The sequence below is a fragment of the Falco biarmicus genome, chromosome 4, assembly GCF_023638135.1.
Source record: "Falco biarmicus isolate bFalBia1 chromosome 4, bFalBia1.pri, whole genome shotgun sequence".
NCBI classification, from domain to species: domain Eukaryota; kingdom Metazoa; phylum Chordata; class Aves; order Falconiformes; family Falconidae; genus Falco; species Falco biarmicus.
In genome coordinates, this window is record NC_079291.1 from 57,015,559 (window position 1) to 57,027,475 (window position 11,917).

The 11,917-nt window shown below is 50.2% G+C and overlaps 1 protein-coding gene across 3 annotated transcripts in view; it reads left to right on the forward strand.

The window, feature by feature from the left end:
* The window catches only part of LOC130148330 (mitogen-activated protein kinase kinase kinase 3-like), an 82,332-nt gene extending 70,415 nt beyond the window's left edge, over window positions 1-11,917 (forward strand). For all 3 annotated transcript variants that reach the window (XM_056336790.1, XM_056336791.1, XM_056336792.1), the window contains 7 exons: window positions 1,332-1,424; window positions 2,439-2,633; window positions 3,515-3,663; window positions 4,255-4,386; window positions 7,026-7,155; window positions 7,786-7,963; window positions 9,183-11,917. In XM_056336790.1, coding sequence (XP_056192765.1) covers window positions 1,332-1,424; window positions 2,439-2,633; window positions 3,515-3,663; window positions 4,255-4,386; window positions 7,026-7,155; window positions 7,786-7,963; window positions 9,183-9,411 — 1,106 coding nt within the window. In that variant the 3' untranslated portion in view covers window positions 9,412-11,917. The remainder of the gene's footprint in view (window positions 1-1,331; window positions 1,425-2,438; window positions 2,634-3,514; window positions 3,664-4,254; window positions 4,387-7,025; window positions 7,156-7,785; window positions 7,964-9,182) is intronic.

Genomic DNA, 11,917 nt, shown 5'->3' on the forward strand with positions numbered 1-11,917 from the left:
CAAATGCTGTTAGGGAAAGTGTACTGGTAACTTGCAAGGATCATAGGTTACTGCTTAATCACTTAAAACATCCAGCTGGTTAAATCATGGAAACTCTGTAATATTGTAATGACTTTCACTATTAAAAATGAGCAAATGGCAGTCAGCCTGTGGCACGTTAACTTATTTCTGGCCTGAGGCAGGATTTCTAGATTGAACTGTAGAGATGAAGCTGCAGTCAGTCCACGTCGCCCAAGGTTTTAATACATCCCTAGTGGTTGGGGAGGCATTTTGCTTTGAGACACCACTCGGCATCGTTGCCTACACGTGGCTCGCTGAGAACGTCTTGCCCTGTCCTTGTTGCTTTTCTTGCTGACCATATTTCAGCCATTAATGCACTCCTCTTGTGCGCTGCTGTAATGGGGAAATCATGCTGAAGTGCAGCAGAGGCCAGGAATGGTCTCGGAGGAGCGGCTGCTGGCCCCAGGCTAAGACAAACAAACAATCAGAACGGACTGTGTCATTGGAGTTGGATGGAGGAAAAACAGCAAGTGAAAGATGGGGGGGAAATGACAGATATCTTAATCTCAAAGTTATTTGGTGCTACCAGCAATGGCTTCCTGTGCTGGAATTTTTTTATTTTTAAAAAATACGTTCTTATTGTGCATATCCATCTCTCTCTCAATCTTGTGTCTAATCTAAACTCTGATGGCCTTTAATCCCTCCTGTATATTCTATTTTTCTAGCATTTAATCAAAGTAAGTATAAAAGTTTGGAGCTCTGGAGGTATAAATCAGTCTCTGGCTTTCAGAGGTCAGGAGTCACATCTGAGAAGTAAGTGGGGAGAGATTGTCTGGTGTTAGCCAAGTGCTGGATTTTTGCTGATATCCCCAAATATCAGCTGGAAATAGCTGATATCAGAGCAGAAGTTTTGGAGTAGATGGATCTGGACCTGACCCTGCCTGGCAGTTCTGTTTCCATGCTAATTTTTGCATTTTTCCACATGCAAATAAGATGTTTAGTGCTCTGTCTTGGAGACCAGGCATGGTCTGTGTTAATCCCCTGCTTGGTATTTGAACAGTGTGGGCCAGTGTCCATCAAGTCAGCAGTTAAACCCCTTTGCTTTAGGGGGACCAAGACCAGTGTGTCTAACCCTTATTCCCTAAGGAGTGTGTGAATGTGGACAGATTTCAGAGTGAGCCTTGGGGGATGTGTGGCCACGTGAATGCATAGCTTGTCACCTGGTTCTTGTCTGTTATTCAGCCTGAGGACCAGAATGCTTTCCAGTAAGAAACACTTGAGGCATTTGGTACTGAGCTGATCTCAGAAACACATCTTCTTCCCTCCTGCAGATTTTGACATCCCATTCTGCGAGAGGTTTGGGAAAGGTGGGACCTTCCCGAGGCAGTACCACCTCTCCCAAAGTCGCAAGGACTACAGTGACGGTAAGAAAATGATGGTGGGTCAGGGAGGGAGGTGGTCAGTCTAGGATCTCGATGGCTTGTGACAGTGCCTAGGACTGGAGAGACTTGGAAAGGAGAGGTTTCTAATAAAGGGAGAACCACCGAGTAATTTGGGGTTCGCTTGTGTATTCTGAAAAGCATCCTCTGTGAGACCTTGTGGGTCTGCTCTTGAGAAGTGCTGAGCATCCACAGCATATATGAAAGGCAGTGCTCAGCTCCTCCTCTGCTAGCACCTGTTCTTTTAACTTAGCCACGTGGATGATTGGCATTTCTCATCCCTAGCGATACCAACCTTTCTGTTCCCCTAACTTCCTTCCTTTTGAGGATGCTGGTTTGTGACCTTTACAGCAGGTTTTTCACAGCACTGTAGGAAATATCCTAGCAATTTCAGGGTAGCGGTATCTGTGCGCATCTCTGGTTTAAGCTGGCGAGCTCTGAGCTGTGGGGACCACTCCATCACCATCTTGCCGCTCCTTTCACTGTATGAGACTGCAAATGGTAGGAAGCAAAACTGAGTAAGAATCAAATTCCCTTAGAAGAAAAATACTGAGGACATGCAGACAGCATATTGAGCCTTCCAGAATGAACTTCATCTCTCACTGACACCACCTTTGTTAAAGCAGTTACCACGAGATCTGGCACTGCTTCTGTGGTCATTTGTGCTGTGGACTTAAAGGATGGCAAGGATAATTTGCAGCGCAAATCCTTGGCTGTTCAGAGTTTGTTTATGATTTAACAACCAACAAAACCCCTAATGTAATTAAACTGTTGCAAACCCCTCTAGAAGCATCTGCATTAGATGTAATGCCTGCTGCTAACAACTCTTGAATTGAATTTAAAATATCCGTACAGCTTTGCTTCAGTTTCATTAAACTTATTTTGCATAATTGGAAGAGGTGCACCACTGGATCTAGGCAGCGACATGAGAAGGTGGCGGTAGGTAGATCCAAGTTGGTGTGTGTGTTCTTGCTGTAACTCTCCCCTTTTCTCCTACAGGACGGAGGACTTTTCCCAGGAGTTACTTCCCCCAGGAGAACCTGTTTCAGCTTGTCCCTTCTAGCCGAACCAAGAGCTTTAATGGGGACAGCAAGCTCAGCACCTTGCAGTACGACGAGTACAGGCCCAAATGGTGGAACAATTGTGAAAAAGGTCTGCAGGTCTTCAGCACCTCCCCTACAAAAGCTAGGAACTGTAAGTGAATCAAAGCCACTAGTCTCTGAGGTCTCAGTACCTCTGGGTCTTGACACAAAATTGAGTTACTGTGACCTGCTAATTACTGCGCATCAGCTAAGCTAACCGTGTGTGAATGCACTTTGATTCCAGCGCCAACACAAGGCATGCTGTGCTGGCTTATGTCTCAGTGAGGAAGGTTTAATAGAACACACTGTATTTTATCTTGGCCTTGAGCTGAGAGCGTGCCTGGGGTCAGCTGGTGTTCATCACTTGCCGAGTTGCAGAAAGTTGCTTGTGTGTTGGACTGTCGGTGTGCTCATGCACCAGAAGCTTCCATGAGGCTTGGGATGTAGGAGCAAATGCAGCCAGAGGCTCTGTTCCTTGGCTTACATTGTTGTCACCCCAGCACCCAAAGATGGTGTTGCAGGCTGCTGTCATATTGCAAGACTGACCACGCTATAAAAATTTGTGCATTCTGGGCCTGTTCAGGGATGGACGACAATATAGGAATGACCAGTGAGATGAAAATCTTTACTGGTCCCTGCCTGGGTTGCTGCTCAGCCGTGCCGTATCCTTCTAACCACCCCTACAGCTGGGCAGAGAAAGTCCCACATGGGTTAAGAAGCAGTTTTTGGAGGAAGGACTGTTAAAGAAATGTCGCTTTTCAGGAACTTGTTTCTGCTTTATACCAATGCAGACTGGGAGACATCCCACACACAGACCAGGAGCACTAGTGCAATTAGAACTGTTTTTTCATGGTGCCCCTGGGAGAGGGTGGCTCACTGCTTGCCCTGGCGAGCTCACAGCGGGCCTGGTCTGCACTCTGTAGGGTCAGGTGGACCCTGATGCTGAAGTCTCCCTGCCGTGCCCTTCTCTTAACCCTCTCCTCTCTCGTGTAGCCCTGCAGGCACCTGTGAACTGGAGGCTGGGGAAGCTGCTGGGAAGAGGAGCTTTTGGGGAAGTTTATCTCTGCTATGATGCTGACACTGGGCGGGAGCTGTCGGTGAAGCAGGTGCCTTTTGACCCTGACAGTCAAGAGACAAGTAAAGTGAGTACAAGGGCAGGGCTGCGTTCTGCAGCCCCTTGGGGAATTGTGGGCTGCAGGTGGCAGAGGAGTCTGTGTCCTTGATGGAAAGCAGTGTGTGGAGGGTATGTGGTGTTTGCCCTTTTTGGAGTGGTCTCGAATTGCTTGTGGCACCAATCAGCGTGCTCTGGTGACTTCTCTACTGCTTAGTTCCTTGGTCATGTTGGCCTGCTTTGTCTCAGGTATCGTTTCTTGCAGGGCTGTCTGCTCTTCCTTAGATTCCGCCTTCTTCCTCCCTTCATCTTCTTCCCACTCTGTGCACTGCATTAGCTTTGCTGGTATCTTCATTCACACCTTTCCAGAAAAACTTCGTGAACACAAGGAATAATAATGAGTAAACCTGTCTCAAAGCCAAGGCCCTGTGCATCCCATCTGTCTTTCTCCTTACCTTTTTCTTACGGCAGTGCTTCTCACTGCTGAGCCTTATGTGACTTATGTCCTCGTGGGCAGCTTCACAGGTGTTCTGAAAAGAGTGTTCAGCATCAAGCGATATTTGGATAATATTCCCAAAGTAACCATGCCCTTTTGTCACGAAGTACGTCTGTTCTGTTGCAGGAGGTGAATGCCTTAGAATGTGAGATTCAGCTGTTGAAGACTCTCCGCCATGACAGGATAGTGCAGTACTATGGGTGCTTGCGGGACCCTAAGGAGAAGAAACTGTCTATCTTTGTTGAATACATGCCAGGGGTAAGTGCAGTTCCTGCTAAAGATTGTCCTGAGCAACAGAGAACGTGTTTAGACTGCCCTGGAGTCTGGTGAAATTTGGATCTGGAGTTAAACTGTTCAGCTGAGCTGCTCTATATCTGATGAGCCAGACCAAAACAGTGGATGCATCCCTAAGGCTCGAGAAGACTTAGGTTGTGAGTCAGATGTCATGGTGAAGGCCCTCAATGTGCACCGAGTGAAATCAAAAGCCACCAAACGCCTTGAAGGCAGGTTTTCGGTTTGAATCCTGGAGCAGGGTGTGTTCACAGTCTGGAATCTGAACTCAGTGATTGTGGGACATGATCCAGATTTGGCTCCAAACACTGTGGCCTGAGCCCATCCTTAAGTATTTATTGCAAATCCCTGCAGGAAAAGCTAATAGTACAACTGTCCACCCACAGCTGTCACCAATTATTTGTGGCTTTCAGCACGTGTGTATTAAAAACAGTGTTACTCACTTGTAAGTTTTCTCCTGTTCGGGACAAAACTTTCTGTTGATAGCATTATCCTCTTGGGCAGGAGTGGCTTCAGTCTGTGGCTTTGCTGATAGAGGATGAAATAGCCCTAGGGAAGAAGAAGAATCAGAAAGCGTTGGGAGAGTCTAAGCAGGGGCTGGAGAATGTATGCAGATTAGTTGAATATCTCTTTCTGTTTGTGAGCATGTGAATTACATCAGTCTTATAGACAAAGTCTTCGGTTGGTATAAATGCTATTTATATTGTCAGAGGATCTGTTCTCCAAAGTCCCTCCTGTCTAGCTGGATTCATTCCGCAGAGTGTGGAAGATAAACCCTTGTTTATACAAAGATTTGTAAGGTCAGAGGGACTGTTAGGTCATCCGGTCACAAATAATTTCAGTTATTAGTAAACATGCTAGAAGCTGTCTTAACACATCTTGCATGTGAGCAATCAGGTGGACTTCCACATGTTTGAGTCCCTTCCAAGCCCTGTCCTTCCTCTCTCCCTGTGGGCAGGCATCTCGCTGGCAGGCCTTACCACCAGGCGGGGACCCAGAGGAATAAACCCCGTGAGTTTCATCAGGCCCCTTGCCGCTTACTCTGCAGCGTGCCGATGTTTGTTAGCAGCCAGGAAACCAACATTTGGTGCGGGGGCAGTGTCCAGCAGGGCTGGAAGTCGAATGTTTGTTTTTTTACACGATAAACCAGAGCTCTGACCAAATACAGATTGACTTCCGTGCTGCAACAACAGCCCATTTCACAAAAGCAGCTCGGGGCTTTGGTTCCCAAGGCCAGCGAAGCGAATGCGTTCCCGAACCTTGCAGGGCAGCGGCTCTGCAGGGCTGGGTCCTGCAAAGCTTCTGATTTCGCACAGCCAGCTTGGCAGAGTCTTCCCAGGGCCAAGCCCGGGTGCACCGTTCGCCTGGCATTCTTATGATTGCCCCATTAAGTAGCTGAGACTGTCTTTTCTGTCCTGCCCTATTTTTTAAAAATTTGTGCTTGGAAAACGGAACGGTCTATCTGACCACAGGCCCTGAAGACCCTGTTTCCCAGTCTTGTTTGATGTGCCCCTGTCAGGGTGAGGGAGGCCAGGCTAAGGAAGCTTAGCTCGGTGGTGGGCGAAGGAACATACCCTACATACGAGTTGATACCAGGGGGCGATTTCAGAGCATCTTGGGTTACTTCAGCAGCCCTGTGAAAGGGAAAGAAGAGATCCATCCACAGGATCCACCACCAGCCTCAGAAGGCCAAAGCAGTAGCCGGGCAGAGCAACAACTGGGGTGGGTGGAAAAGCTGACACGGTTTGAGTGACTGACTTGCAGCAGAGGAGCCCACTGTTCCAAGAGCAGAAGGACTGTGGCAATCTGGGATCAACCCCAGAGCTGCAGGACAGGCAGAAACGGGATGAGTTTCCCCTTCTGCTGCTTTCCAGGTAACCTGAATGCTGGAGGTAGAGCTGGGTGCCACCTCTCTGACTGAACCCCTGATCCACCCCTGGTTCATCCCGGTTAAAACCCAGCTCTGGCATAGTGAGGGACATCTGTTTCCAAGTGGACCGAAAACAGAGCTAAAAGCAGGGGGTCACCCTCTTGCAAATGCTAGATGTCTGCACCCCTGCTTCCTTTCCTCTTTGGTCAGTGAAATCAAACCAGTAGGAGCCTGCGTGCCTGGGGCAGAAATTCAAGTACTTGCACATTGTTTACCCGGGGTGGTCTTGCTGAAGCAGTCCCATGTGGTCCTGCCCCTGGTGAGTCCGCCTGCCTCATGGCAGCAGGTGCTCCGTGCTGTGAGAAGCTGGGGGGGGGAGGCTTCACAGAAGACTGACTCATCAGCTTGGCCCTGAAGATCTGGTCGATTTGGTCCCCTCGCTGGAGTTGTAACTCCTCCTCAGTGTGGTCCTCCTCCATGAGCTATTGGTGACAGCCAGCCACTAGAGGGGGAAGAAGATCTGTAGTGCTGGCAGGGACTGTACCCTTTTCTCCACTGGGATTTGGGATGCTGAGAACAAGTCTTTGCTCCATCCAGCACTTAGTGAATTTTTGTCTTGCTGTTTCTGCGGCAGAGTGTGGGTTTTTTTGAGCTGGTCACAGTAACTTTTTAAATTTTCCTGACATGATGGTTCTGCTGGCCCTTACAGTTGGTGTGTGTTGTTTCTTTGCAACAGGGCTCAATAAAGGACCAGCTAAAAGCTTACGGTGCTCTGACCGAGAACGTCACACGGAAATACACCAGGCAGATCCTGCAAGGAGTCTTCTACTTGCACAGCAATATGATTGTCCACAGGGATATTAAAGGTGAGTAGATAATACAGACAGGCTTCTTGCTTGGAGTTTTTCAACCCAGCCTCGCAGTGCGCCAATATAAATTCTTGTGCAAAACACAGTGCTGGGATCTGGTCAAGTAATTTTGCCCCCAGCATTCACCAATTCGAACTGTGAGAATCTTAAACAAGCAGCTGAAACCAAAACGTTGTGCTGTCTTCCTGCTTGGGAAGCCCAGATATGAGGTGTTCTTAAGAGGGGTTATTGCTAACTGCCCTTACACATCTGAAAACCTGGTGTAACGTACCTGAGTTGGGAGGCCCTGGCAGTCAGAGAGATCTGGGGCTCTCTTCGCCTCTCTGCGGGTGGGGAGGAGGATCTGTCATCTCCCATTCACCGCTTGCTTTTGGGAAACCTGCGGAGTGAGGAGATGCTGGTGGGAGTCAAGCCTCTCGGAGCACAGCTGCCTTAGGAGAGAGGGATTGTACGTGATGCTGAGTCTGGCCCCAGCAAGGCCCTTTGGTCTCCCTTGTGTCCAGCTCTTTGCCTGTGCTGTTCCTGCTCTCCTCGCTGTAGCCACTTCAGTTCAGGTTGCTGCTTCATCTCTTGTGTTTGTGGTTTTTGTTCCTTTTTTTTTTTTTTTTTTTTTGCTTTTCACCCCAGGTGCCAATATTTTGAGAGATTCTGCTGGAAATGTGAAACTTGGAGATTTTGGGGCCAGCAAACGGATCCAGACCATCTGCATGTCTGGGACTGGGATTAAATCTGTCACGGGAACGCCATACTGGATGAGCCCAGAGGTGATCAGTGGAGAGGGCTACGGAAGGAAAGCTGATGTGTGGTAAGGAATGTAGTAGAAACCTCACCATTTCTGCTTAAATCAAACAGTCCCTTTGGGAAGTTGTCATGGGAGCAACAGGTATAGCTAGTAGTTGGAAGACAGAGGAGTGTAAAGGATGGAAATAGAAACTGAATGTTAGGATCGATTACGCAGATATCAAGGGAGCGTGTTGTAGCTGAAGGTCCTAAAACAGGAGCCCTCAGAATCACAACTTGCTTTTGGAAGCTTTTATCACATGTGAGGGTCATGCACAGCTCGACCCCGTAGCTGCTTTTTAATTCTGGAAAGCAGGTTGGTAACAAAGGTTGCTAAAAGAGGTGTTGAGTTTTGGTGGCTGCTTTTAGGTTAACTAAACCCAGCTCAGAGGCTCTGGGGGATCTTGTGCAGCCTGTCAAAATCTGCTGCTGGATGTTTGCACGTGGCTCAGGCACAAAAACAACCAAAACCACTGGCTGGTTGTGAACATTTTGATCTGTGGAGGGTGTCAGCTAGAGCCTGAAAGAGTTGGGATAACACTACTAATCCTCCCAGTAAATGAGGAGGAAGCACTGTCATTGCAGTGTGTTTTGTTGGGTGCCCAAGCAAGTAGGGTCCACAAAAACTGGGTCCTCCAACAGAGTCCTGCTTGCGGGGGAAACCTAGGGGGTCCTAGGCAGGCAGGCAGGTACCCTGCACCACCTGCTCCAGCCGCTGACAGGGAAGCATTGTTCAATTTTTTGGGGAGCCACCGTGAATGGAGGTGGCAGAGAAGGGTCCCTGCTGAGACAAGGACTCCTCAGCAAGGACAGGGAAACCTTTCAGGCTCTTTGCCTCTCATCTGATGTCTTACTTGTCAGATGCCTGTCAGAGATGGAGGCACACATATCTCGTTCTGGCTCAGCTTCCCGGGGAACTACGTGGCATTGCTGAAACTGTTGTGTCTAAACTCATGCCTGAGTCTCCCTTCAGGGGATGCTCTGCTAAGGTGTCTCGTATGCTTTTATGAAACTTAATACCTGCCAGTTAACATAGGCAGAAAAGCCGCTGGCTTTAGGGCAAGGCTTTCAAGTTTGCTTCTGCTAGTGGGAGTGGAGAGCTCAGTGCCAAGGACCTGTGTGAACAGCGAGGTTTGCTCCGTTGAGGCAGGTGCGATCCTAGAGCCGATTAGACTTTAGAAGCGCAGCCCCCACCCCAGTCCCTAACCTGCTGTCTCACCCCTGCGTGCTTGGTGTGGTTTCAGGAGCGTGGCCTGCACCGTGGTGGAGATGTTAACGGAGAAGCCGCCGTGGGCAGAGTTCGAAGCCATGGCGGCTATTTTTAAAATCGCCACCCAGCCGACCAACCCCCAGCTCCCCGACGGCGTCTCGAACTCCTGCCGCAACTTCCTCAAGCAGATCTTCGTGGAGGAGAAGCGGAGGCCGACGGCCGAGGACCTACTGAGACATCCCTTCGTCAACTGCGGGCTCTGAGCCCCTGGCAGCGGGGATGGGGAAGCGCCGGTGGGAGGGGGGTGGCCGCCAGACCCGGGGCCTTCAGACCTCCACCCTGGGCTGTCCTGGCAGTGGCCCCCGCAGGTCCCTTGCTCATTGCTGGCTCGGCACCCGCCGCGTTGTTGGATTTCCAAGCTGCGCTTGGGACTGTTGGTGCCAGGAATTCAGAGCGAGGGATTTCCTGGACTGTGCGGGTGCTGGCCTCAGACCAAGTAGCCTCCTTGCCGCCAGCGATACCGGGGTCACCCCCCCTTGCTGTGTTACTTATCTCTTGGGGAAAGTGTGGGAAATGGGATCTGTCTTCCCCCCCAGCACGACAGTGATGCTGGCAGCATCCCCGGGACTGGCAGAGGAATAAGATGCTCAGTGGCGATCACCACCTTTCGCAGTGGAACAGACAAGGGGCTTCAGCCAAGCCGGAGGAGATGATCCTCAGACTGCAGAGTCGGGGGGACCCGGGTGTCCCCGTTCATAAGGGGACCAAACCCTCCTGGAGGTCGTGGGAGCAGCCAGCGTCTCCAGCAGGGCGGCATTTAATACTGTTCTGTGCCTTAAGCGGTTACAATCAAGGAGTGATGCTCGACTCGGCACAAAGCACCGTCGGGCGCGATGATGCGGCAGCCGTGTTGACTTTGCCTTTGTGCGCGTGCGTGTGTGTGTGTGTGTGTGCACGCATGTGTGTGCAAGTCTTGGAAAAAGGGGTCTTCTCGGGGTGCAGGAGGTCTCTGTGGGGTGCACCCACGGACGGATGCCTGAGACCTCTGCCATGGGCTGTGCAGAGGGATGTGTAAATGCTGTCGATGGCTGCGGTGGGCAGGGCTGAGCACCAGCCAGTTCGTGCTGGGAGCCATCAGGGTTCGGGTGGGAGCTGGAGGGGACCTTGGCGAGGATGGCTTTCTGCTCACAGCCATAGCCCTGCTAACCTGTCCCTGATGCTGCGCTGGGGCTGGCTGGAGGGATGCTAATGCATGTTGGAAGTGGAGCTGCAGGAGGAGCCCGGTGGGTCTCTGTAAAACCCAAGAGGGTGCCTAAAATGAGGCAGAGAGGACCAGTGCCTGTGGATCTGGGCTGCTGAGGGCTGGGTGCCTTCTCCATGCCTCGTGGGACTAGCCCAGGGTGCAGGGAAGGGGGACGTCACCTCTGTGGTGGTGCCTGAGGGAGCAGCTGCAGACCCGTGAAGCCTCAGACCAGGAGAGCAGAGCTGTGTCAGCCGAGGGCAGCTGGAAGCAGGTTTCTTTCTGTGGTATATTTGAGTTTGTAGGAGGAAGCAGGCCAGCTGAAAGCAGAGTTGGGCTACAGCCTCTTTGAACAGCAGCACTACCCTGCTGGAAAGCACTACCTCCTGGGCAGGGAGCGCGTACAGAGTCCCTGGAGGCTAATTAATCAGATCTTGGTTATTTTGGACAAATTAATTGTACCATCTCACCTCCCCCTTCCTTACTTTTTTTATGGGCTCAGCAAAGGGTTAAATAAGCAGTAGCTGGGAGGTTGCCATCCTTGGGCCGGTGTGTCACACACACGTTTATTTTAATATTCTTTTTAATTGAAAAGGAAAAGTGTTGCTTGGACCAAAGGGGAAATTCAGAAATCAGTTGTTCCTGTCACTTTGCACATCCTTGAATAATTCTGCGTGGGAGAGATCTAGACTGCACCGCTGGTGTGCTGCTGGGAGTGTTTCTTTGTCCACAGCTCTAAAAAGAGAAGCAAAAATTAGAGTTATTTCAGTTAAAACAAGCCAACAAATAAAACAAACCAAACAAACCACTGGTAGTGTCAGGGCATATTCTAGAAGGATTCCCTGTAAATGTGCCTGCAAAGCTGCAGAGGCCAGTTACTCGCCAGGCCGGGCTGCGGTGAAGCCGCGGGCTGCGGTGGAGCAGCGCCCAGGGGTCTGTGCCACTTGACATGGTGGTGGTGGGCAGCCCTCCTCGGGGGGGGGGGGGGGGGGGGGGGGGTGTTGGAGTCACCTCCTTTCTCCGAGGGGGAATAAACAATTTTATTCTGTGAATAGGACCAAATCCATTAGTCTCTTCAGTAATACGGGATCAATGGAAAAAATAAAAATACAAGAAAAAACAAAAATCAATGTTGACTGGGGAGGGTTTTGTTGGGAAAAGGTGTTTTCACCAAAGCTAAAAAAAAAAAAAAATATGCGTTTTTAAGCTGTTTTCTCCTCTTCCATCGAATCTGTTCGGTGTTGATTTTCCCAGCCCTTCAGTGGTGAGTGGGTGTTTTCCTTCTTTCCAAAGCCTTGAGAGCGAAGCGGGGTTCATGGCCACCCCAGGCCCCGAACCCCCCAGCCCGCCGCGGGTGGATGGGGCACGTGTGTGCGTGTGTGTGTGCACGTCGGCGTGTGCGACTCACTCCTCAGGTGCCTTTGCCTTGTTGGGTTTAAAAACCCTTGCAGTGTTCTGATGTACAGAATGGAACTAGGAAAAGAGAATGTAATATTATGCCATGTAAAGTTGGTTCTTGGTTGCTTGGG